The 27,660-nt window shown below is 40.7% G+C and overlaps 1 protein-coding gene across 10 annotated transcripts in view; it reads right to left on the bottom strand.

The window, feature by feature from the left end:
• The window catches only part of RIMS1 (regulating synaptic membrane exocytosis 1), a 400,438-nt gene that overhangs the window by 182,035 nt on the left and 190,743 nt on the right, over positions 1 to 27,660 (bottom strand). For 7 of the 10 annotated variants that reach the window (XM_044292437.1, XM_044292436.1, XM_044292439.1 and 4 more), the window contains 4 exons: positions 25,082 to 25,207; positions 22,891 to 22,953; positions 8,407 to 8,496; positions 614 to 685 (listed from right to left, as the gene is read on the bottom strand). In XM_044292437.1, coding sequence (XP_044148372.1) covers positions 614 to 685; positions 8,407 to 8,496; positions 22,891 to 22,953; positions 25,082 to 25,207 — 351 coding nt within the window. The remainder of the gene's footprint in view (positions 1 to 613; positions 686 to 8,406; positions 8,497 to 22,890; positions 22,954 to 25,081; positions 25,208 to 27,660) is intronic. The other 3 variants (XM_044292438.1, XM_044292449.1, XM_044292441.1) reach the window with 1 other exon arrangement.

Here is a 27,660-nt window from a genome sequence, read left to right as displayed (position 1 = left end):
ATACAGGACCTCTCGACTGCATCCCCCCTTCTGCCTCCCCCCACTGTAGCTCTTTTACTATTTGCTGCCTGGAACAAATCTAGCTCATATCTATTATTTATCTATAATCTATCTATCTACCTTTCTATCTCATATCTGTATCTATCTATCTGTCTGTCTCTCTGTCTGTCTATCTACTGTATCTAAAATTATGGAAGAAAGGCAGCATTCTGACTTCAGTGAAACAAGTGGATTCCTTTATTCACCCAACACTCAATGCCATTGAGTGTTTGGGTAAATAAAGAAATTCATTTTTCCCTCCAGTCCGGAACACCACACGTTACAAGATGCTGACATCAATGCGCTGTATGTGTAATGCATTCACATGTCAGGTCCACTCCATCTCCACAATGGCCTATGGTTGAGCACTGAAAATGACTGGAGGTGATCAAGGATTTGCTCACTATTGTATCAGTACATTAGATATTGTGATTTAATGCGAGATGCCAGCATGCCAAACAAAGTTGCCACCTTCATCGTAGCTCTCACACCTTCCTTCCTTTTTGTAAAGCTTACAACAGGTTAGAGCTGCATAATCTATAATGTATCTAAATATGCATTGAAACCCTCATACCTTTTTACTTCAGAAACAGCACATTTATTGTTTGGTTTCTGGTTGCTAGATTTTTCCATTTTTCTGGGCTGCCTGAGATGAAGTGATAAATGAAAAAAAAAAGAAAAGCGAGAGCAAAAAAACAATAATAACAGGAAACAGCAATGAAGAATGAGATTACATGTAAAGCATTGAAATGATGAACATTACTGGCATTGACTACAATTCACTATACATGTAGAAGACCAATAAAAATAAGATGCAATAAACAGAAATTTCCATAACTTGAATACACCACTGAATACACAACGAATAATACAATGATTGGAAATACTCCATGTTAAGGCTGCTTTCACACTACACTAGGCAGATGTGCTCTCTTGTACATCTGATCTTACTTCATCAAAAGTTGGAATGGATCCTAATGCAAACGAGAAGGAACATACTCTCTGGGGAAGTGTTTGGGAACGTTCCTTTTCCTCTTTGTAGTAGGATCTGTTCCGACTTTTCATGAAATAAGGAGCATGGGACTGCGGCTCTATCAAACAATGTGTGAAGGCAGCCTAAGAAATATAGACTGAAATGCAATTCATGAATATTACTGAATCAAAAGAGCAATAACAATACCCAATAAACATTTCCCCTTCTCCATGAACATTATGCACATGCAATAAATAAAAAAAACTATGTTGAAGGTGTCTTCTCCTTTATCTGCGCTTATTTCATTTATTTTATCTTGGAGCACCATCATGTCACTGGACGGTGATAGTACGCTCTAATGTCTGTGGATGTCCTCATCAATTGACTATCCCATCATGCTATGGGATCTGTTGTACCCTGTACGGGATGCTAAGCGTCATGCTCAATAAAGCAATATATATAGGAGAACCTCTTGCGATATACATATACCATGTCTGCGGTAAAATACTGTGCAGTATGTCTAGTCTGATTTACAGATTGGGCTGCCAATGGATTCCCCCTGATAAGAAGTCACTCCCCAGCATCGCTACACTAGACGAGCGGTGGACGCCGAGCAGCGGGCTGGAAACTGTGGACACCCCCCTGCTCCTATTGGTTGTTCCCTGAGACCGCGCCTGCTGAGGGGCGGAGTCATAACTATATTAAGCGAGTGAGTGGCCGGTATGGCTGTCATAGCGCCCACATGCTGCCAAGCTGCACGCCACGTGCAGTAATTTAATGCTACATAGTCACCTAATAATCCTGCACCTGCTCCTGATTAAATGCAGGCTCGCCACTGCATGGAAACGCATTGAGCAGGAGAGAAATACTTAGGGCTTGCTGGCAGGGGTGGGAGGCGTTGTAATCACAATGCCATATGTATCTAAGTTGACCAGATAACACTCTGGCAGGATACAAACCCCAAATAGTCCCTGTAGTTGGCTCTTTTAGGCAGTAGTTGGTAACATAACAACTGCTCTGTATACCAGCAGGCATTCATTTATGTGTTACAGTAACACTGTTGCTCATATGTGCTCAGAGAGTGTTACTAAGCGTTACAGGGTATAAAGAGGCACACTTTTTAAGCTCAATCAGTCCATTCTGAGATATAAAATAAAAAGATTACCCCTCCCCCATATCTGGGGTTACACCCTAGCCTGATTTACTCTAACAAAGAGTGTTAGTTTGTGATTCCTGGTTTTTAATAAAACAAAACAATAAAGATTTATTATTTTATTTTAACGTTCCATTCAGGCAAGGTTCTATTGGTCTAGTTCGAATAACCCTGGAGAAAAGCCGATATCAGCTGTTGTGGACTATTGGTGATCTACTGATTGAGCTTGGCCAACACAAAGACATACTGTAGTGTGACAGCTTGAGTTCACTGTAATATTCCTCAACTTCTGACAATTTTATAGAGACAGGTCATAAGTTGTGATTGATGAGGGTCTATAAATTGAAAACCCAACATTTTTATTTTAGAATGAATGTTCTAATATACGCTGTGCTCCTTGGGTTCGTGTTTGCATTCTTCACTTCTCGAGAGAGACCTGTGTACAGAAAATATCATGACTCTTCTAGGAAATCTAATGGGAGTTAGCTAGTCTCGTGAACATTGAAAGCACCCCGGAACACCACCAACCACAATTTCTGACATGCCTCTGTTAGGGTACTTTCACACTTGCGTTAAACTTTTCCGGTATTGAGTTCCGTCCTAGCATGCTGCAGTATTTTCTCCGTCCAAAATTCCGGAACACTTTGCATTGAAATGCATTAAATAATGCGGCCCCAAGTGTTCCGGAAAAACGGACCTGGTTTTCCAGACTGCGCATGCGCAGACCTTTAAAAATGTGAAAAAAATAAATACCGGATCAGTTTTCCCAGATGACAACCGGAGAGACGGATCCGGTATTGCAATGCATTTGTGAGATGGATCCGTCTACAAATGGTATCCGTTTGCATACAGATTGCTGGATCGCCGGCGATGGAACTGCCTGCTGGAATCCAACAACACAAGTGTGAAAGTGCCCTTAGTAGTTGAGAAAATGACAGCTATAGTGTGCATGCAGTCTACAGGAATACATTCAGTAGTACAAAACAATAATGTACAGTATAAGGGGTGAAAACACCAAAAACTAGAGCTGTCAGCTAGTGAGGGCCGATGCACAAGGCAGTGAGTGGGAATAAACCACTCATTCTCAATGAGTTGCAGTTTCAGTACTGTAATCATTTGTCCCCATACAGTTCTGCTGTTTGTCGGTAAACCATCCCTATTTACACAGGCAATGTACTACCCACAAAAGCTGATTTTAAGTACTGTATGCAAGAAGGATGCGATCAACAGACAAATGGGCATTTGCTCAAACAACCCCTACATTTCACTGTAATAATACAAGTAAACAAGTGAAACTTCTATACTTGGATATTTGGCTTGTGGGTGAATTTTCAGGATGAACCTTAAATGCACTCAAATGCACTCTTTACAGGTGAACTTAATGTGAATTTCTTTAAACTTTTGAATGCACATATCCAACTGTTCAATGTTTCAGTACTTTTTGCACAACTTGCTGTTCTGTAACAAGGAGCTTAACGGCAAAATTCACAACAGGTGTTTGATTCATATATCGCCCAATAAATTTCCTGGTTCAATCAGAATTGGTATTTAAACAGTCCTCCTCATCATGCTGTTCACATTTTGACATCATGAGACCAAGCCGACGCCTAACAATTGATCAACAGTATCTCGCCATTTCGGGGTTTCAAGCAGGATTTTCCCAGACAGAAGTGGCCACTGAGCTTAGAGTGTCACAGAGTGTCATCAGCAGGTAGCAACACATATACAGAGAGACCGGAAGAGTCACAGAAAGTCATAAAAGTGGACGTCCTTTGGCCACAACCCAAACTAATGACCGCTTAATTGTGAACAATGCCCTGCAGAACCGGATGATGAATGCCACACAACTCCAGGCACATTTAAGGGAGGTGAGAGGCACCCAAGTGTCACGTCAGACCATTCAAAACTGTTTACATCAGCATAGCTGCGTGCTAAAAGACCTGAAAAGGTACCTGACCACAGGCGTCATGGTCTTGCATGGGCCAGGGAGCATCTACACTGGACAAGGGACCAGAAATGAGGGCTGCCAACGATGTTGGAGACGTCAAGGAGAGAGATATGCATTAGCCACTGTTTGCCTTTGGTGGAGGTGTTTTAGTATGGGCAGGTGTGTCTAGTCAATACAGAGCTGCCTTACACTTTGTGAATGATACAGTGACAAACCCATACTACTTCAATAACATCATTAACACAGGCCTAATTTCATCGTCATGGACAACAACGCACCAGCTCATCGAGGTTGCATCATTGGGGAACAGCTGCTGGAGACTAGGGTACGTCAAATGGAATGGCCTGCATTTTTTCCAGACCTGAATCCCATTGCAAACCTATGGGATCAGCTGAGTCACCGTGTAGAGGCTAATAACTATGTACCCCAGACCCTCAATGACCTGAGGGCCACCCTTCAAGAAGAGTGGGATGCCATGACTCAGCAGACAATAAGTCCACTTGTGAACAGCATGAGACGTCGTTGTCAATCTGTAGTTGATGCTCAAGGCAACATGACAAGTTTTTGAGACATTGACATTTTTTGTGGGGGTATACCCACCACTGTTGTTGGCTTTTGTTTCAATACATTTTTGGAGATGAGGAAATCACTATTGCATGCTTCTACCTAAATATCACTGTAGCGTTAACTTTTTACATTTTCCATAAATTTCACTCGAAAGCCAAATATCCCTAACTTTTTGTGAGTAGTGTATATTGTACAATAAAGTTACAATATAATTATTTAAAAGGCAAAGCAACTAGAGCAACACATGTGATAAAATATTTAAAGGGGTTTTCCGAAATTTTACTATTGATCAGTTGGGTTTCCGATCCTGGCAACCAGCTGTTTGAGAGCAGTGGTCGCAGTAAGCGCAGCGACCATGTCCCTGCCTTTCCAAGACCAGTGACGATGAGTTCATTTGTCACATGGCCTAGGTGCAGCTCAGCCCCATACAAGTGAATGGGGTAGAGTGCAATACCAAGAACAGCCATTATATAATGTATGGTGCTGAGTTTGGTAAGCACGGAAAAGGCCGTAGCACTCACAGAAGCACCGGTTCCTTCTCAAACAGGTAACTGGCGGGGTGCCGAGTGTCAGACCCCACCGATCATTAGCAAAAATGTAAGAAAACCATTTTACAGGATATGTGTGGGACACTTCACTATTATTGCATTCTACTTATCTTGGGCTAAAAATTATTTCTTTTCAATTAGTCTTTATTAAAAATTTGCAAACATTTGTTGTTTTATAAATTTGTCTGATTCTTAAGGCCTTATTCACACGTACAATACGGATTGGCTCAGGATGCGTTCGGTGAAACCATTTCGCACGCACGTTTAGTAAGTTTGGTCTGCAATTGCATTCAGTGTTTCAGTTTTTTCCTGCGAGGGTGCAATCAGCTTTGATGCATTTTTCACACGTGTGGAAAAAAAATAACTGAAGACTTATAAACAACATCTCCTAGCAACCATAAGTGAAAAACACATTGGGCCAGATTTATCATTAGCTCAAGTCAGAATAATGGAGTGAAAAAGTCGCAAAAAAAATGCGCAAACACTAAAACTGTGCACAAATTTGCACTTTTTTCTGCTCTGCACTATGCTCGCCCGTTTTCTGAAAGTGGGCGTGTTTTCTTATGTAAATTAATCTCTAGACAGATTTACTATTGGGACTATTAAAAAAGTCGCAAAAAAATGCGCAATTTCACTCCAGTGAGGACCATGCTTATGGGACTTTTTAATAGAACATGCGACCTTTTCGCAAGGACGTGCGACTTTTGTAAAGCTGCTTACTAACGGATAAACTGCTACCGTCAAACCACATTTATTACAGTCTTAAAGGGCCGATCATAAATCTGACTTGGCTAAAACTGACTTTAGCCATATGTGAAAGTGGAGTAAGCGGTCAGAGTCATGATAAATCTGGCCCATTGCATCCAGATTGCATCTAGGTTACATCTGGATGCAATGCGTTTTTCACTGAAGCGCCACTCACTTCTATGGGGCGAGGGCTGCGTGAAAAACACAGAATACAGAACACGCTGCGATTTTCACGTAACTGAGAAATGATGCGTGAAAAACATGAATGGGTCAGGATTCGTTGCGGTTGCTATGTGTTTATTTCACGCATTGCACCCGCGCAGAAAACTCGCTCATGTGAAAGAGGTCTAAACCTAACACTTTTGTCTAGAGAAGTTACTCCAGTTTTCCTACTCCACCATCCTACTGAAATGTGATTGCAACTTTTTTTAAAAAGTCTCAATGATAAATCTGGAGTGAAACTCATTAACATAGCTATCCACGTCCACTTTACAACTTATATTTCAAAACTGGAGTGAGTAGTGTAAAAATGCAAAAAGTCAGAACATTTTTGAGCAAGTGAGCCCAAAAAGTTGCCCCCTCTTCATTTTGCGACCTTTTGAGCTGATAGGCAGTGGTTTTGGGAGTCAGACCCCCCACTGATCAAATAGGTCATCAATATGGTATTCCTGAAAAATCCCTTTAAGTGAACTTAGCTAAGGTTCCTTTTTCTAAAGGTCATGGGATTTTTCCTTCCATACTTTGTTCACTGCACATTATTGAATATAGTAATATGTCAGCAGAGTGGTAAAATTTTTTTGCATAGATTCTAGCTCACTGTAAATACAGGCAGTTCAGACTATAATAAGTAATATAATGCAGTATTGAATTATAGCTTTTATTGCTTTCATTGCTTCTCTGCAAGTTAGTCTGCAAAAACTCAAATATAATAGCTCCTAAATGTTTCCCACAAAAATAAGCTCTACTATATACAGTAGGAAATAAAAAAAAATAGACATGCACTGCACAATGTATTACTTGTCAGTGGGAGTAACATTTTATATTAGTTATAGAATAATACTTAACTATAGCAATTAAGTTATAAAGAATTTAGTGGCAGACACTGTTCTCTCGATATTTTACTCAATTTTGCGCAAACAAAATTTTTTTTTTTTATAGCAAAATGCAATTTTAGGACTTATATGTTTGCATGAAATATAGAGCTAAATTATAATTACCTGTCCTATATTCCCTTTCTAATGTACCTTGGATAATATTATCATTTTTAATATCTGCTTTTCGCAAAAATCAATCAAGTGGTAAAAATAAACAATTATGCTGGGAAAAAATTCTAGCTGACTGCATCTGCCACTTTTCTGTAAAATGGATGCATCATGGGAGCCATATCAGTAAGTGAGCAGAGTCTGTGAATGTTTAACATATTTAGGTTTCCACAACCTGACAGATTTACTATGATTTACTCCTAAAAGTTGTTGTTTAGGTGCATGGACTGCTAGAAGATGCATCAAATTTATTAACAGGCTGCGTGCGTGTCTTAAAGCGTAACTGAGTTTATAAAAAAAAGTTTCCATAATGGCTGTGTTTCTTTGTAAAATCATAAGTGAAAGAATAGTTCATTTTTGGGCTTCCCTTATCTTTCAGCCATATTATTCCCTGTGTCAGCTGCACAGCTAGAAGCATTTCTCTCAAAGCAGGAGGCATCTCCCTTCTGTGGATTCTGCCAGAACTGTACTGCTGTGACGTTGTTTCCCTTACTTCCCACTATGTCTGTTTTTAGCTCTGGAGCTCACAGAACAGATAAGGAGAGGGAAATCACACTTACAGAATATGTGAGGCTCCTATAATCTTCTAAAGCTGTGTAGAACCAGCTCTTTTATCAGCTAGCTCTGACAGGCCCCCATTTCCTGTGAGCCGTCTTCTGAGTTTCTGTTACTAGGGACAAATCTAGTGAGACCCGTAATGGATTTACAGTTTTTTGTCAGGTGGATACAGGTATATTTTTTAAATGAAGTGATTTAGAAATTTGCTAGTTACACTATTCTCCATTAAATGAAATTGTGTCAAAATACAGTGACTCTTTAATGAATCGGACGCATCTTACACCAGCACACTTGTTAACAGCAATGTTAATAAATTCTACCCCAATATGAACACTTTAAACAAACTATCACACAATCTGATTAGTCTAATCTGGCAAATATTTTCTCATACTTGAAACATGATATGTTATTATTTAACAAGGAACATGACAGTGTTCACTAAAACACATCACAATACTGACAGTTCTTGGGCATACAAGAGAATTATTATAAACTACCCTCTAAGACACAAATATACTAGTGGCATAAAAAAAAATATTAAATGACATGAAAGGGAAAAAAAATGAAATTACTAATACACATGATAAGAATGAAAAAAGTCTGTTTTATACCTTTCTCGTTCTGGTGAATGCAAACTAGTATCTGGTCTCAAGCAGTTGGTACTAGCACTTCGAGCCCTGTCAAGGGAGGGCTGTAGTTCACTAGTGCCAGTGCATTGCATCCAATGGTAGAAGAGAAAGAAGAATAGAAAAGAAAACAAAGAAAGGAATACAATGTTAGAGATAAAATCATAAGTAATGTTTTCTTAGCATAGGATGTAAAATCTTTATGACAGTTAATGCTTGCAGGAATATGAATGTACCCTTCTTCATATGAACTAAGCTATGAAACCAATAAACTGCAGCCCACCTGGGCTCTAAACTTGGCTGGGGAATATTAAACTTACTGGAAAATGTGCTTGCATATTTAGACTCTATGGAGTTAGGATTGACTTTAACTCTTGTAATCGTTTGGTTGAAAGAAATAACTTTTAGGACTTACAGAACAGTAGAAGATGTTCTGTTCTGTAGCCTACAGCAATCTTTCAGATCTTAGATACACAGCAAAAACAGGTTGTGGTTGATCTCTGTCTATACTTTCCACTATTCCTACCATACACTTACTATATTCATACTAAAGGTGTACTCAATTTCATACAGGCCAGGGTGAATAATATACAACACCCAGTGTACAGTGGAATTGATAGAACAGCAGATTATCTACATCAGGGACTAAGGTTGGCCATACACTTTGGCCATAAACTTTACATAGCTGCCAGCTAAATGCTCCGTCAAAGGCCTATCTACGTTGAGAATAAACGATTGGGCATGTTGAAAACCAACATCCCCAACCCTCTTCCACCAAGTCGGAAAGATCCTCATACACAATAGTTTAGCTGGTTCTGCCAAAAATGACAGGTTCACCTGGCATTCATCGAATGTGTATGCCTGCCTCAAAGGGGTTGTGAAAGAATGGGGATGTTTTGGCAAACCCCCTCCACTTGGCTAGACCTGTAAAGGAAAGATGACTTACTTGCTCCCCGCTCCTTCTTCTCCAGGCCTGTGATGCTGCGCTGGTCTCCCTCGATGTCAACATCCGATTTGACATTGCTGCAGCCAATTACTGGCCATGGAGGTGACCATCTCACCTTACATCATGAGAAATTGTCACATAATGCAATGGGATCCGGTCTGTGCTGCGGCCAGTAATTGATTGTGGTGATATCAAACCAGATGCTTACAGCTAGGGAGCTCAGCGGAGCATCACAGGCTTGGAGAAGGAGTGGGGAGCAAGTAGGTCATCTTTCCTTTACAGGTCTGGCCAAGTTACGGGGGTTTGCCAAAACTCTCCTTCATACTTGCACGGAAACCATAAAGCCTGGTAAGCGTTGCAGAGTATTATGAAGCAGCATGGTCCAATTTTTTTTCCTGCAATGCTGCATTCTTGATAGAAACTTTTCAAAATGCAAATGAACTGTTGAAAGGGGTTGTCCCACCTGTCACATTTTTGTCCAATAGATGCAGGTCCAACATTTGGGACCTGCTCCTATCTCCAGAACAGGGCCCCATCACGCCCAGCTGGGAGTGGAAATTGTTCTCTCCATTCACTACTATACTACTTCCGAAAACAGCCGAGTGCTCTGTCAGTTTCTGTCTATTTGCAGACTATTGCTTAGACAACAGCTCTGATGGCTCATATGTAGCCCTTATCTCTGAACTCCTGACAGCTAATAAACACTTATTTAAGTCATATTTTAATCTAATTGATTTAGCTATAGTGAGTGTTTATGATCTATCAGGAGCAAACGTGTCCATGGGCTTCAAGTGCACCAAAGGCAGGCGGGAGCCCATTACTGCATAGAAACATAGAAACATAGAATGTGTCGGCAGATAAGAACCATTTGGCCCATCTAGTCTGCCCAATATATCTGAATCCTATGAATAGTCCCTGGCCCTATCTTATATGAAGGATGGCCTTATGCCTATACCATGCATGCTTAAACTCCTCCACTGTATTTGCAGCTACCACTTCTGCAGGAAGGCTATTCCATGCATCCACTACTCTCTCAGTAAAGTAATACTTCCTTATATTACTTTTAAACCTTTGCCCCTCTAATTTAAAACTGTGTCCTTTTGTGGTCGTTTTTCTTCTTTTAAATATGCTCTCCTCCGTTACCAAGTTGATTCCCTTTATGTATTTAAAAGTTTCTATCATATCCCCTCTGTCTCTTCTTTCTTCCAAGCTATACATATTAAGGTCTTTTAACCTTTCCTGGTAAGTTTTATCCTGCAATCCATGGACCAGTTTAGTAGCTCTTCTCTGAACTCTCTCTAGAGTATCTATATCCTTCTGGAGATATGGCCTCCAGTACTGCGCACAATACTCCAAGTGAGGTCTCACCAGTGTTCTGTACAGCATCCTAGCTCTGTCGCTGTTCTCCTGAAGCCACTCCCTCTTATGGTTGATTGACAGGGCAAGGTGTCTGAATTCTCTCCCTGTAATCTCAAGCATGCACCGTGTTATACAACTATGGCATATACACAGTATAGCACTTTGATCCTGGCTGGAAGAGCTGTTCTGCAGATGTGTCAAGATTGTACTGCATGGTGCAGGCGTAGGAAACAGGGGCCAGGCAAGAGGAGAATTCAGACGCTTGGTCTGGAGGGAAAAAAACATAAGAGGGAGTAGCTTGAAGAGACCAGAGGTGTTGCTAGGGTGCACCAAGTGGCCCCTGCCTGCCCTGGTGCACTTAACAGCTCATTTACATATTAACCCTCATTTGCAATATATGCAAAAAAGAAACCTGCAGGCATCTACATTATACTCTGCAAGCCATACTAGGAATTACTGTATCTGTGGTCTAACTGCAAATTACATGCTGACAGACTCCCTTTACAGAACAGTCCAGACGTTTCAATTAAATAAGCAGACTTACTAACATCCTCAAATATTCTGCTGGCACTTGACCTAGCTAAGTAACGGTCTGGCACAACCAGACTACTTTCATTCTCTTCGCCAATCACATTTAAGTCACTAATCATGGAAAACTAATAGGTGATATAAAATAATTACAAGGACGGACCGACATGTAGCTTTAAAAAAAAAAAAAAAAAACATGACATGTCATGATGAAAAATAAAACAAAATATGCACGTTCTCGGGTCTGAATGTCCTTCTTTCTTCACGTACTATCCTTGGAGAGTGTAGAGTTTAACAGAATTATAGGAATTCTCCCGGGTTATTGTATGCTTTTATAAAGGCTTAAATCATATACATTTGAAAATACAGTACAGATACAGAACTACTCTGCATTACTGATCCCGATCCTGCCAAAGTGAGACAAGCCCTTTAAACGGAGTCTGTCTGCAGTTTTGACCCAGAGCCATTCTCTATATTTCATAAGCCATTGCCCTTGTTGGGCAAATCTTCTGTGCTGTCCATACAGAGGTCCTATCCATAAGATGGTCGGTGATGGAGGGTCACTCCACCACACTAACTCCCAAAAGTGCAAGTGCAGGTGGCAGGTGCGGTGTATTGAAATGGAGGCGACTGAGTGATGTGTCTGGTCACATGACCCTCCATGAGCAGCCATCTTATGGACAGAACCTCTATGCGGACAGGACAGAAGATTTCCCCGAGGTGCCATGCCTTATGAAATATAGAAAATGGCACAGGAAATTCACTAAGGCTTTATTAGCAAGTACCACATAGTCATCTTACAAACACATTGGTCATAAGTAGCCAGAAAGCCGCCAACCCCTTTAATTTTCTTACTCCCGATGATAAAAGCTGCTCATAAAAGGTATGATTACCCATCTCGCATACACATCTAGTCAGGGTCAAAGCTGCTGAGAGACTCTGGTTGAAGGGGTTGTCTCACTTCGGCAAATGGCATTTATCATGTAGAAAAAGTCGATACAAGGCCCTTACCAATGTATTGTGTTTGTCCATATTGCCTTCTTTGCTGGCTAGATAAATGTTTACATTCACTGCTCATTTACGACCACCCTGTAATCAGGCATCAGTGGTCGAGCTTGCACAGTAAAGGGAAAAGCGTCAGTTTCTCTGGTGGCCAGGATCGCTGGTGTACGCATAGTCCACCACTTTTTCCTTGGGTGTGCAAGCACGGCCACCACTGCTGGATTGCAGGGTGGTCATAACCATGGACATGAGCAGTGTATAATGTGATGGGGAAATGAATCCAGCCAGCAAAGGAAGAAATATGGACAATCACAAAGTGCCTTGTATTAACGTCGTCTACATGATGTGCCATTTGCTGAAGTGAGACAACCCTTTTAAGTACATACAGAACTTACCGAATGTGACCGGTTTATATGAAAGGGACCTAATAACTGTGAGGCAGTAAAGGTTTTTATACTATAAATAATACCAGTACCTGGTGCTGCGAGTACAAACAGTGATGTAAAAAAAATCTACTATTTACCTAAAAAACATAGAAAGAGCTAATAGATGTGCTAACTTAAAAGTGTTTGGCAGTGAATCTACTGAATCTGCCACAAATGTTCATACTGATACGTGTTGCGAATGCATCCAGATCTTTGCATGTGGTCCACCACGTCTTACATATACATACTCTATCACCATGTATCTTATATATACTTACAGTGAGAGTTTATTTAAGCTGAAAAAGCTTGAGCCTTTACTTCTCAGACACCAACAGTGAATTTAACCAGAACAGGGCTCTTCAACATATCAATCCCTCAACAATGCTGCTCAGATGGGCATTGAGCAGAAATAAACTTATATAGTAAGTCGTGTTTTTATCATAGTGTTTTTTGGGGGGAGAGGGGATTATACTGTAAATGACACTTTGCATTTGATATTAGAATTGTTCAAGAGCCATGTTCTAGCACACAACAATACAAAACCAGAAGTTCATACAGTACAAGGCAGACAATAGAGAGCATGTAACACTACAAGGACAAAGCATACAAAAAAAAAGCAAACACAATAGTTGCCCCCGTAAAGAAAAATGTCAACAAAATTTGTTTTTCTGCGAAAAACATAGTGACCAAAACAAGGACAACATGACTGTTAACTCCACGACAAAATTCTTACCTGTACAGCCTCCAATTAGAACCAAACTCTAGCAAAGGCATCTTGGGTGGCAAAGTTTTACTGTGCCTAACAGTATTTCTTGTGTATTGCAAAACACAGGAGGACACAAAGAAAGAATGCAATAGTACTTCAGCAAAACAGGATATGTAGTCAGAAATATAATAGTTGTACAGCCATTATGTGTTTCACTACGGGATAGTGGCAATAGTGGCAAGCCTTATCACTGAACTGTATGTTACACAATACATAAGTAAAAAAAAAAAAGTATGTTACCGCGTTGGCCAGTAGATTTAATGCTCTCATTAAGAGAAACATAGTCTTGCAGGTATGATATCTTTTAATGGGACCATTGATGTTTCATAGCAGGCTTTTAAGACAACCCAGGTCTCTTCCTCAGGCAAAATATAATGAAGTGTCTGAAGAAACAGCAATATATACAGTATATAAGAGCAGAGAGGCAAAGAGACTCATTCTCCAAGCTCTTTTTGTTTCTGTTTTTCAGATGTCCAATCATTACACTACTGTATGTGTCTCAGCTCTTTTTATATATATATATATATATATATATATATATTGTGACACAGTGAGGGGTTGTGTCTGGCAAGGCAGGTATTTTCCTCCCAGCATGTGCGGCTGGGCTGGTTTCCAGCTAGGGGGAGGTCAAATACCGGACCGAAGTTTAAGTGCCGGTCCAGGTTTTGGCAGCATCTGGCTGTCCTTAAATAGGCAGATGGGCTCAGGAGAGATGTCTCTCTGTTTTTGGGATTTGAGGCTTTGTGCAGTGCTGGAGGGCTGAGAGCCGGACGCTGGGGAAACAGGCCCCCTAAAGTCTGCTGTGGACTACTGGAGGCAGAACTGCCAGCAAGGTGACTTGTGTTATATGAACTTTCAATTGTGTGTGAATTAACACCAAGACTGCAAAGTTACGTGCTGTCTTGTGCAATTGCCTCAAGTGTGAATAAACACTGACGTTTTCAGTTAAGAACTTGTGTTTTGCCTCTGTACTGCGCCCGCTTACCCTATCTACCAGAGCGAAACCCCACAATATATATATACTGTATATATATATCTACAAATATATATATATATATATATATATATTTACACACACACTACTGTTTCCTAAGAGACTTCATTTTATCATGCCCAAGGAAGAAACTTACAGTACGTTGTCTCGAAAACTTGCTTTAAAAGGCATCGTACTGTGCCTACAAGAGTCTTATTTTGTTTCTCTTAATGAGAGCAATAAAACAATGGGTGATATATTCTGTCTGGGTGAAGTCAGATTGTCGTCATATTAGATAATGTAATATGCATTACTTTGTAAGTGCAATTATTGTACAAGATAATTATACAAATGTCCAGTCTTTAAAAAAAAATTGCAATTTTGTAAAATTGTAAAGTGCAATTGACTGAATTTATACTCATTGACAAAAAAATAAAAAATAACGCACCAAGAAGGAGCTGTTGGAATCGAATGAAAGGTGTGAATGTAATGATGATATATGTAAGTGATTACCCAGTTGGGCTGTTTCTAGCCTAGATACAAGGTGAGATATGATTGAGTATGGGGCATACAGGTTCTGTATGGTATCCTGCAGCACATTTGCCCACAGATGTTGCAGCTGGGCCTCTAGATCCTGCACACTCCTAGGATGCCCACGCTGGCGTCCCATCTGGTCCTATAAATGCTCAATTGGTAATAATTCTGATGACTAGGCAGGCAAAGGAAAGGTTACAATCTGGCAGGGACATTCCTGGGAAACATTGCTGCGTGTGGGCGAGCATTATCCTACTGAAAAATGCCAGTTGGAAGCCCTTCCATGAAAGGCAACACAGGATGTCCTGCACATACCGCTGAGCTGTTACTTCCCCTCATATTACTTCTAGGATACTGTCCTATACAATGGCATCCCAGATCATCACACCAGCAGTTGGGGCAGTGTATTGCTCCACAGCAAAAGTAGGATTGAAGTGTTCATCACGAGGACTCCATACTCGAACCTGACCATGGTGGGATGCCAAACAAAACCTAGATTCATTGCTAAACACAATACAGTTCACAACACCACTGCAAACCAGGGCACCAGTAGCTGGCTGTCAACGGCAGAAACATAATGGGTGCTGTAACACCAAATTATCTCTGATAAGTGTCTGGAAACGGTCCAGGCAGAGACTGGAGTATGTAATGAAGGTGCATACTGGATGGTGGACAACAAATCTGTTGGTGTTGCTCATGGATCAAACAATCCTCTGTAATGGTGGTCTTTCTGGAGCCTATTCACAGTGTTTGCATGCCCACACGTTACGTTACCACCGTTCTTAACACCTCCTAACAGTTAAGTTACAACAGCCTAGATGGAAGTCAATTCATAGAAACCATCATTCTGCTTTTCTCAGTCCAATGATGTGCCTCCTGTTTTGTACAGTAACCTTAGCAAGCAAAGATTTCTCACCAAGAGGTACACTACCCAAAGGTAGCCTCTGAGAGCTGTTTTATAGGGCAGAGGGGAAAGAACTTTTATGCCATATGGTGGCAAGACTCAGGGTCTACTCAAACCAAACCAGTAATTATTTACACATCTGCCTGAGACATAACTGTATGTTGAGTTTTGCAGCAATCTGACATTTCTATCAAGGTGCATTATTGTATATTTTTCTTGTCAATAAGTGTATCAAGCCATCCTATGCATGCCTTCTATGTAAGGTGTGTAAATTAGGCTTTGTTTACATCTGCATTCGCCTTTCCATTTTTCTGTTCCATCACAGGGAACAAGAATGACACAAATGCCAAATCAATCACATGACCACCCCAATAGACTACATTGACTTTACGGTTTTTGTTGAGGTTCCACCATTTTAACTGGAAAAAAGAAAATTGCTGCATTCTGCACTATTCTTTCAGGCAAATTCGACAGAATCTACCAACGCAGCCACCAACGCAGATGTGAACACAACGTTTTTTTTCCGGGAATTTATATCTCTGTTTCCTGTATTCAATTCCAGTTTTTGGCAAAGAAAAAAATATGGGCAGCACAATGATGAATCGTGAAATCTACGAAATTCGATCATAATGCAACTGCTATAGACCACTGGTAACCAATTAAATAATCTCTGACCTCTCTTAAAAGGTTTTCCAAATCTTTACAACTGATGACCTACTCTCTAGATAGATCATCAGTACCTGATAGGTGGGGGTCCGAAACACGGGACCCCCAGTGATCAGCTTTTGGAGAGTGCTCCTGTGAGCACTGTGGCCTTCTCTATGCTCACCAAGCATAGCACCATACATTGCATAGTGGGTGTGTTTGGTATCACAGCTCAGCCACATTCACTTCTATAGGGATGAGCTGAACCTAGGCCACGTGACCAATGAACGTGTCGTCACTGGCCTAGGGAATGCAGCGAAAAGACAGAGGCGGTACTGAGGGCACTGCTGCCTTCTTGAACAGCTGATTAGTGGAGGTCCTGGGTGTTGGACCCCCACCGATCCCATACTGATGACCTTTACTGAGGATAGGTCACCAGTTGTTAAGTCTCGGAAAACCCGTTTAACCTTAATATTACACAAAACTATTATCATTTAATTATGTAACTTTAATTCTTCCCCACATTTTATCACCTGCACTGCATTAAATCAATACAGGTCATGCAGTATAACTCACTTTATTTCTGGTTGGAAATGGCCTTAACTTAAATGCTCTTAATCAGCTGGGCTGACAGTGATTCCCAGCAACTAAACCATCTAGCAACACACACTCATTCAGCTGCCGACTATTCCCCCCAACTCCCCCATACACATGCAATCTGGGCTAAGTTGGGAGGGCAGATTTTTTCAATGGGGAGAAGGAAGTAAGCCGCTGCCAGACACCCCAGACAGTGGTTTATCTCATTTGTGAACAAAATATAAGGAGTGTTGAAATTCAACATGTCTGACCATTCTCATTCCTCAATGTCTATGAGTTGCGACATCACCATTAAAGGGACTTGTCATCTCTTGTCATACTTGAACTCCCCATGTAAAAACAATTCTAAATAATATTTTCCTATAACTCTAGGTTGTGTCCATCTGGGTGTTGCCGGTAGTAGGTGTGTTCCCGCACAATAGGATATTATCTAATCTTATTATCTTGCCAGTGTCAGACCCATCTGGACCTTCACTGCTACCTTCTGGACCTTCACTCATTTATAATATCTAGCAGGAATAATAAAGGAATACTACAGCATAGAGTCATAAGAATAGATGCCCCAGAACTTCTACATGGGGCATGTAAGTAGTTACTTACTAAAACTGATATGTCAGGAGAGGTGACAGGTCCTCTTTAAAGGTCCCTTTACAAGGGACGACGATCTAGCAGATTGTCGGCAAGGAACGCTTCTGATCATTTAGATGCAGCGATCTCCAGAGTATGGGGAGGAGTGATCGCTAGTGCCATCGCTCTTCCCCATACTGTCCTGTTGTTTCCTGGCAGCAGATCATGTTTACACAGCACAATCTGACACTGGAAAACAATCTTTTGGCGCTCGTTCATTGGGTAATCGGCATTTACACCGCAATATCATCGCTAACAAGCATTACTAGTAATAATCTGTCCACTCATTGGCCCGTGTAAAGTGCCATTAACATTACATGGTGGCTATTCCTGCTGTAATTGAGGGGTTCGGCCAACATTTATCTAATCTATATAGGCCACTCTAAAGGTGCATTTACACCAACAGATTATCAGATTTCCAATTTCTGTCCAATCAGACCAAAAGTTGGTGTGTATAACAAAAGATCTGTGCGTGTAAACGGCCATTTGACCAATGGTTGATCAGAAAATGTGTCAGATAATCTGTATTACACCATCAGATTATCTGAGCGATTATCTGACCAATCATTGGTCAGGTGGCCTATTACACACACAGCTCTTTTGTTATACACACCAACTATTGGTCTGATTGGACAGAAATTGGTAATAATATTCTGTTGGTGTAATACAGCCCTAAGGCTATTTACATACAGTGCCTTGCAAAATTATTCACCCCCCTTGACTTTTTTTGTATTTTGGTGCCTCACAACCGGGAATTAACATGAATTGTTTGAGGATTTGCATCATTTAATTTACAGAACATGCCCACAGTTTTGAAGATTTTTTTTATTTTTATTGTGAAGCAAACAACAAATAGGACAAAATAACAGAAAAGGTCAATGTGCATAACTATTTAACTATTCATCCTCCTAAAGTCAATACTTTGTAGAGCCACCTTTTGTGGCAATCACAGCTCCAAGTCGTTTTGGATAAGTCTCTATGAGCTTCCCACATCTTACCACTAGGATTTTTGCTCATTCCCCCTTGCAAAACTGCTCCAGCTCCTTCAGGTTGGATGGTGAACAGCAATCTTAATGTCTGACCACAGATTTTCTATTGGATTGAGATCTGGGCTTTCACTAGGCCATTCCAACACATTAACATGTTTCCCCTTACACCACTCAAGTGTTTCTCTAGCAGTGTGTTTGGGGTCATTGTCCTGATGGAAGGAGAACCTCCATCCTAGCCTCAAATCACACACAGAGTGGTACAGGTTTTGCTCAAGAATATCCCTGTATTTAGCACCATCCATCTTCCCCTCAACTCTGACCAGTTTCCCAGTCCCGGCTGCTGAAAAACATCCCCACAGCATGATGCTACCACCACCATGTTTCACTGTGGGGATGGTGTTCTTTGGGTGATGTGATGTATTGGGTTTTCGCCAGAGATAGCGTTTTTATTTGATGGCCGAAAAGTTCAATTTTAGTCTCATCAGACCAGAGCACCTTCCTCCATACATTTTGGGGGTCTCCCACATGCCTTTTCGCAAACTGACAACGTGCCTTTTTGTTTTTAGCTGAAAGTAATGGCCCAACTCTATTTGTACGGCTTATTGTCGTCCTATGTACAGATACTCCAGTTTCTGCTGTGGAACTCTGCAGCTCCTCCAGGTTACCTTAAGTCTCTGTGCTGCCTTTCTTGGGGCCTTTCAAAAAAGGTGTGTATATGTAATGACAGGTCATGTGACAGATTACACACAGGTGGACATCATTTCACCAATTATGTGACTTCTGAAGGTAATTGGCTGCACCAGAGCTTTTTATGGGCTTCCTAACAAAGGGGGTGAATACATACGCACATGCCAATTTTCTGTTTTCTAGTTCTAAACAATAGTTTTATTTATATATTTTTTCATTTCACTTCACTGACTTAGACTATTGTGTTCTGATCCATCACATAAAATTCTGATTAACAAAACATAGAACTTAAGTCTGTAATGTAACAAAATACAAAAAAAGTTAAGGAGGGTAAATATTTTTGCAAGGCACTATAAGTGACGAATCTGTTACAGACTTTAAATGCAGTTTACGCAGCAGTACAGTGCAATGCACGTGAATGTATTTTTATTTTTTTTTACTTTTTTTACAATTCCTCATTCACAAGCTGTGGAAAAGAATCTCTGTGGATTTTCAGTAAGTAGGCAAAGGGAAATTGTAAATCCTTGAATCTGCCATATGGTATTGATGATGTTCTCTTTAAGGAGTTATGTACCTAAAGTACTATTTGTGTGGTCAAATGAAAAATATTAACGTATGACCTTATTACTATTATATGCAATGAGCCTGTACTAAACGTTTCGTAGTCCATAAGTCCACATTTAATGGCTTCTTCACCATTCATATACACAGCCGTATGAGCAGCTTGGCAGTAAACGTGCAAGTAAATACAGTGTACATAAGTCTTTCACAAGAAAATACAAGTAACTTTGCAAGAATGGAGAGTAAACGCTTGAGAATAGTATACTAAATATACTAATAGGAGGATCCACAGTGGAGTCACATCACACATTTTATCAGATATGTCACTATAAAGTCTCCTTTTTATATAATACTAAATCGTTACAGAATGAACGGCTAGGAAAGTCAAGCTTTACCTGAGCTGGCCTTGGAGTTGCCTATGAATCCGACCAATGTTCAATATGTAATTACATTTATAAAAAAAAATAAGAAAATGTTGAGGGCACTGTGCAAGATATCTGCAGGAATGGAAAGGGAAAAAGTACCAATACTGCAAATATCCCTTGTGCATTTCTGCGCAGGCATATTATTGATTAGATGGTTTTCCACCAATATGTACTCGCATAATGCTAGGATATGTCCTAAATCAGTGGTGGCGAACCTATAGCACGGGTGCCAGAGGCGGCACTCAGAGCCCTCTCTGTGGGCACCCAGACCCTGGAAAAAGCCTATGGTGTGCTAATATGCCTTAGACTTTTCCTGCCATTCATCAGCGCAGGGCGCACTATGAGCAGCACAAGCACCGCAGGCAGGCTATTATAGCTAAATGATAAAGTACATGGAAGATATACTATATTGGACGGTAGTATTTAGGTTAAATTGCCGTGTTAGCACTTTGCGATAAATATGTGGGTTTTGGATTACAGTTTGGGCACTGGTTTGTAAAAGGTTCACCATCACTGTCATAAATTAAGCTGGCTATACACATTGAATAGCCTCTAAATAAAAGCTATTCCTCTTGGCCTACTCATAGACATGTATGCCTGTGTTCTCTGGAGTACTGTAAGCAGATGCTAGACACCTCTGACTGTGATGAATCTCCCTTTAGAACAATGGATCAAGAATACTCATATCCAACATGTCAGGTTCCTTTCTTCTGCTGACATAGGCTGGACAAATGTTGGTCGAACACCCGATAGACTTTAGATGGTTGACCAGTCCCACCAGAATCTTTAGGTTTGGCTGACCTGGGTCCAATGTGTATGGCCACCTTTAGTGATCACTGTGGATCCAACTGCTGTGAAGTACACATATCAATAGAACAAAGGGGTGCTGTGTTTACCACCACTCTGGACTACTTATTCTAGTGAATGGTGGAGTCACAGAGAATGGACCACCATCAATCAATACATTATGGCATACACTGCCTGTCCAAAAAAAAGTTGCTACCTGGATTTAACTAAGCAAATATCTATGAGCCTCCTATTGGATAATTACTGCATGTGCAATTATCTTTCAGCTGGCAAAAAGTTATTTAACCCCAATTGGTGCAATGAGTTGCTTTTCATTTCTTAAACAACCATGTCGAAAGACACAACTCGTAGTCGTGGAAAAGATGTTAGTCTGTTTGAGAAGGGTCAAATCATTGGCATGCATCAAGCAGAGAAAACATCTAAGGAGATTGCAGAAACTACTAAAATTGGGTTAAGAACTGTCCAACGCATTATTAAAAACTGGAAGGATAGTGGGGACCGATCGTATTCGAGGAAGAAATGTGGTGGGAAAAAAATCCTGAATGATCGTCGATCACTTAAACGTTTGGTGAAATCAAATCGAAGAAAAACAATCGTAGAACTCAGGGCTATGTTTAATAGTGAAAGTAAGAGCATTTCCACATGCACAATGCGAAGGGAACTCAAGGGTATGTGACTGAACAGCTGTGTAGCTGTAAGAAAACCACTAATCAGTGAGGCAAACCAGAAAAAAAGGCTTCAACTTGCTAGGGAGCATAAAGATTGGACTCTGGAGCAATGGAAGAAGGTCATGTGGTCTGATGAGTCCAGATTTACCCTGTTCCAGAGTGATGGGTGCATCAGGGTAAGAAGAGAGGCAGATGAAGTGATGCACCCATCATGCCTAGCGCCTACTGTACAAGCCTGTGGGGGCAGTGCTAGGATCTGGGGTTGCTGCAGTTGGTCAGGTCTAGGTTCAGCAACAGTATGTGCTCCAAGAATGAAGTCAGCTGACTACCTGAACATACTGAATGACCAGGTTATTCCATCAATGGATTTTTCTTCCCTGATGGCACGGGCATATTCCAAGATGACAATGCCAGGATTCCTAGGGCTCAAATTGTGAAAGAGTGGGAGCATGAGACATCATTTTCACTCATGGATTGGCCACCACAGAGTCCAGACCTTAACCCCATTGAGAATCTTTGGGATGTGCTGGAGAAGGCTTTGCTCAGCAGTCAGACTCTACCATCATCAATGCAAGATCTTGGTGAAAAAGTAATGCAACACTAGATGGAATTAAATCTTGTGACATTGCAGAAGCTTATCGAAACAAAGCCACAGTGAATGCATGCCGTAATCAAAGCCTTAGGCAGTCCAACAAAATATTAGAGTGTGTGACCTTTTATTTTTTTGGTGGCGACTTTTTTTTTGGACAGGCAGTGTATCGTCACTTAAATTGGTGGACACCTGCCTAAATGCTACTGGCCTAACCAGTAAAGGCCAGAAACCAGTATAGAGGTGAGATAAAAAAAAGCTGTTTCCTCTTGACATCATGAGCTGTCCCTTCATCCGCAGCCTGAGATTAGGTGGGGTATCTGAATTGGTTTCTTATTTGTTGCTTTTCTATTATAGAAATCAAATCAATTTTTTCAAAGTCAAGTGGTCAATTCACATACTTTAGGTAAGGATAAGTGCTCAGAAATGTATGGTACCTGATAGTATGTAAGCACTCAGCACTTCGTCCACGTTTTGCTCTGGGCAACATAAGGAGTTCACTGGAAATCAAGAGAAAACATCAAGTAATTGTAATCATCTATTTAATGCGGATTATGGAATATAAAATCAAAGATAAATCCTTGCTCTAGTATTGTTACACTGTACTTTCAAGCCTAGAGACTATTACACATCATACACAGAAGTTAGGGCGCTCATAATGACTTTGCTTTTAGTTCGACCGTACTAACAACATTTAAAGAAGACCTGTAACCTCTACTGACATATTCCTCATGTAATAACAATTCTGTAGAATCTATCTTTATGTCTCTGTTGTGCCATTCCTTTATTATTCCTGCTAGAAGTTATGAATGAATTGCTAGCAGTTTGCAGTGAAGGTCCAGATGGGTTTTACCAATGGGGGGGTTTCCCTGCACAGTATGACATTGGCAGCACTGATTGGATAGTGGCAAACTATGCAGGGACACACCCTCAAGTGGTAACACCCAGCTGTACCTTCATTGCAAACTGATAGAAATTCCTTCATAATTTCTAGAAGGAATAATAAAATAATGGCACAACATGATGATTCTTCAGAACTGTTATTACGTGGGGAATGCAAGTAGCTACTAAAATAGTCAGAAGAGGTTACAAGTTCTCTTTAAGATTAATCTAGATCTATACTGTTCTTAGAACTGGAAAATCACATCATCACAAAACTGAGGTTCATGCACACGACCATATGAATTTTGTGGTCCGCAAAAATAAGACCCACAGAAAATACGGATGACGTCCGTGTGCATTCCGTATTTTGCAGAACTGAACAGCTGGCCCCTAATAGAATAGTCCTATCCTTGTCCGTAATGCAGACAATAATAGGACATTTTCAATTTTTTTTTTGCGGAACGGACATACAGAATGCAAATGGAGTAACTTCCGTTTTGTTTGAGGATCCACTGAAATTAATGGTTCCGTATACGATCCACAAAAAAAAAACGGAATGGACACAGAAAGAAAATACGTTTGTGTGCATGAGGCCTAAAACAGAATTTGGTGGAGTATGTCACAATTTTTATTCCATGAGATTACTTACAACTGGAGATGAGAAAAGTTATCAAAAATGTAATTCAATAAGAATTAGGCCTCTTGCACACGAACATTGTGCACATCATGGATGCGGACCCATTTACTTGAATGGGTCCGCAATCATGGAGATGCGGAACGGAAGCACGGAGTACTTCCGTGGTCTTTCTGTCCGTGCCTCCGCACCACAAAAAAATTAAACTTGTTCTATTTTTTTGCTGTGCGGACGGATCACGGATCATTTCAAGTTCAATGGGCCTTGATTCGTCCCAGCCGCCGCAAATTGCGGTCCCCAATGCACCGAACGGATGCACAATGTTCGTGTGCAAGAGGCCTCACTTTGTCATGAATCACATTCCATTGTATGTAGCGTGTTCAACGCTGATTGCAGCATCTGACATTATAACTGAGGCCTTTCAGGGTTTACTCAGGGTTAAAAAAAAAATATTACATACTCAACTTATCCATTTGTTCACTGAGAGGCCGTTGCGGCCATCATGATTGAAGAAACCGCACAAAATCTTGCGTGGTGATGTGTTGACATTTTGGTGTCAAACTGTTTCTTCAATCAAGATGGCCGCGATGGTCTCTTCGCAAGCAAATGGATGAGGTATGTTTTTTTTACCGCTATTTCAGGAAAAATTGATTCGATGCCACGAAACGTGAGGAAATTTGGCTTTGTGGCCAATCGAATTTTTCCTGAGATTCAGATCGAAGTCAATTGTTTTTTCTTTGATTCGCTCAACACTACTGACAATACTAATGCTGCAGCCTTGACGATGGGTGGGGGGTCCTGGCTGTTGATCCTCTACTGACCAGAAAGAAAGATCAGAACCTGCAATATGACACCCCCTTCTGCTGCGGAAAACACCCTTTAACACTAGTAATGAGACCACTGTGGAGATGATAGTGTACATCATAATATGGGTCTGGTTACTGTATATACTACTAGATTATTACATGTGGTCGATACTACATCAACAGACTAACCTTAGATATCCTTTCTCTATGCAGATAGCGCCATAGGTATGTACTGTATACAATAAAATACATGTCTCTTTAGAGTCTATTTAATCTATACTGTAATTATGCGTAACATAAACTCACTTTTCTTGATCTGACAAATACTGACTGTCCGAGTCCCTGGACCTATGAATAACTGGACTGCGGGAGGCATCATGGTGTCTTGTTGGAGAACGTGATCTTCTCATTTGATGAATTTCATCTAGGCTCCTACATGGTGCAAGGCACATAATAATAACGCCCATTATAGTAAAACATTAACAAAGAAATAATGAAAAAGAGATTTGTGAGACAAAACAAGTGTGGGGACATGAACGCAAGGCAGGTTAGTTTTGATACCCTAGCGATATTTCAATGAAAAGCAAGTGCAAACACTTTGCTTTATACAGTCAGGTCCATAAACATTGGGACATCGACACAATTCTAAAATTTTGGGCTCTGTACACCACCACAATGGATTTGAAATGAAACGAACAAGATGTGCTTTAACTGCAGACTGTCTGCTTTAATTTGAGGGTATTTACATCCAAATCAGATGAACGGTGTAGGAATTACAACAGTTTGCATATGTGCCTCCCACTTGTTAAGTAACCAAAAATAATGGGACAATTGGCTTCTCAGCTGTTCCATAGCCAGGTGTGTGTTATTCCCTCATCATCCCAATTACAATGAGCAGATAAAAGGTCCAGAGTTCATTTCAAGTGTGCTATTTGCATTTGGAATCTGTTGCTGTCAACTCTCAAGATGAGATCCAAAGAGCTGTCACTATCAGTAAAGCAAGCCATCATTAGGCTGAAAAAACAAAATAAACCCATGAGAGAGATAGCAAAAACATTAGGCGTGGCCAAAACAACTGTTTGGAACATTCTTAAAAAGAAGGAATGCACCGGTGAGCTCAGCAACACCAAAAGACCCAGAAGACCACGGAAAACAACTGTGGTGGATGACCGAAGAATTCCTTCCCTGGTGAAGAAAACACCCTTCACAACAGTTGGCCAGATCAAGAACACTCTCCAGGAGGTAGGTGTATATGTGTCAAAGTCAACAATTAAGAGAACCAGAGTGAATACAGAGGGTTCACCACAAGATGTAAACCATTGGTGAGCCTCAAAAACATGTAGGCCAGATTAGAGTTTGCCAAACGACATCTAAAAAAGCCTTCACAGTTCTGGAACAACATCCTATGGACAGATGAGCCCAAGATCAACTTGTACCAGAGTGATGGGAAGAGAAGAGTATGGAGAAAGAAAGGAACTGCTCCTGATCCTGAGCATACCACCGCATCAGTAAAGCATGGTGGTGGTAGTGTCATGGCGTGGGCATGTATGGCTGCCAATGGAACTGGTTCTCTTGTATTTATTGATGATGTGACTGCTGACAAAAGCAGCAGGATGAATTTTTGATGTTTGGGGCAATATTATCTGCTCATATTCAGCTAAATGCTTCAGAACTCATTGGACGGCGCTTCACAGCGCAGATGGACAATGACCCAAAGCTTACTGCAAAAGCAACCAAAGAGTTTTTTAAGGGAAAGAAGTGGAATGTTATGCAATGGCCAAGTCAATCACCTGACCTGAATCCGATTGAGCATGCATTTCACTTGCTGAAGACAAAACTGAAGGGTAAATGTCCCAAGAACAAGCAGGAACTGCAGACAGTTGCAGTAGAGGCCTGGCAGAGCATCACCAGGGATGAAACCTAGCATCTGGTGATGTATATGCGTTCAAGACTGCAGGCTGTAATTAACTGCAAAGGATTTGAAACCAAATATTAAAAAGTTAAAGTTTTATTTATGATTATTATTCTGTCCCATTACTTTTGGTCCCTTAACAAGTGGGAGGCACATATGCAAACTGTTGTAATTCCTACACTGTAAATACCCTCAAATTAAAGCTGACAGTCTGCAGTTAAAGCACATCTTGTTTGTTTCATTTCAAATCCATTGGGGTGGTGTATAGAGCAAAAAATGTTAGAATTGTGTTGATGTCCCAATATTTATGAACCTGACTGTATGTGCAATGATGTTTTCAGGTTTTTCTGTAATACAGCTTACAAACTGCATAGTGAAAAGTTTTATAGATCTCTGTTTCATGTCACTGAACAAAAGATGGCTCCGAACAGGTCATCAATATCTGATCGACAGGGAGATGTCCACACCCCCACCGATCTGCTGTTCTGCACAGCCCTGTCCATTGTGTACGGATGGAATCTGGAGCAGCAGCGTTGCAGTAACCAGCACTGTACAATAAATGGAGCTGTATAGTTTTGACACAGACTCCCAGTGCTGGTAATACTGCAGAACAGCTGATGGATGGGGTGCGGGGTGTTGGACCCCGGCTGATAAAATATGGATGCACTATCCTGTGAATAGGCCATCAATATAAAAGGATTAGAAATTAGCGTATTTCATATTTTGAAATTCGTTCACACTTTGTTGGTAGAAGGTGAATTGCGTTATGGATTCTGTTACCACAGACCATAACACAATTCTATGACGAAATGCATAAGGGAATGCCTTAATTCAGTCATAATAGGAGTCTATGGGCTGCATAACGGATCCGTTCCGTTTCCGTTATGCCTCTAAAGGCATTCCGTTATTCATTCCGTCATAGAATTGCGTTATGGTCCGTGGTAATAGAATCCATAATGCAATTCTGCTTTTA

The sequence above is a fragment of the Bufo gargarizans genome, chromosome 4, assembly GCF_014858855.1.
Source record: "Bufo gargarizans isolate SCDJY-AF-19 chromosome 4, ASM1485885v1, whole genome shotgun sequence".
Classification (NCBI taxonomy): Eukaryota; Metazoa; Chordata; class Amphibia; order Anura; family Bufonidae; genus Bufo; species Bufo gargarizans.
The sequence above is the reverse complement of the archived record's forward strand: the minus strand, read 5'-3'. Positions and strand labels throughout refer to the sequence as shown.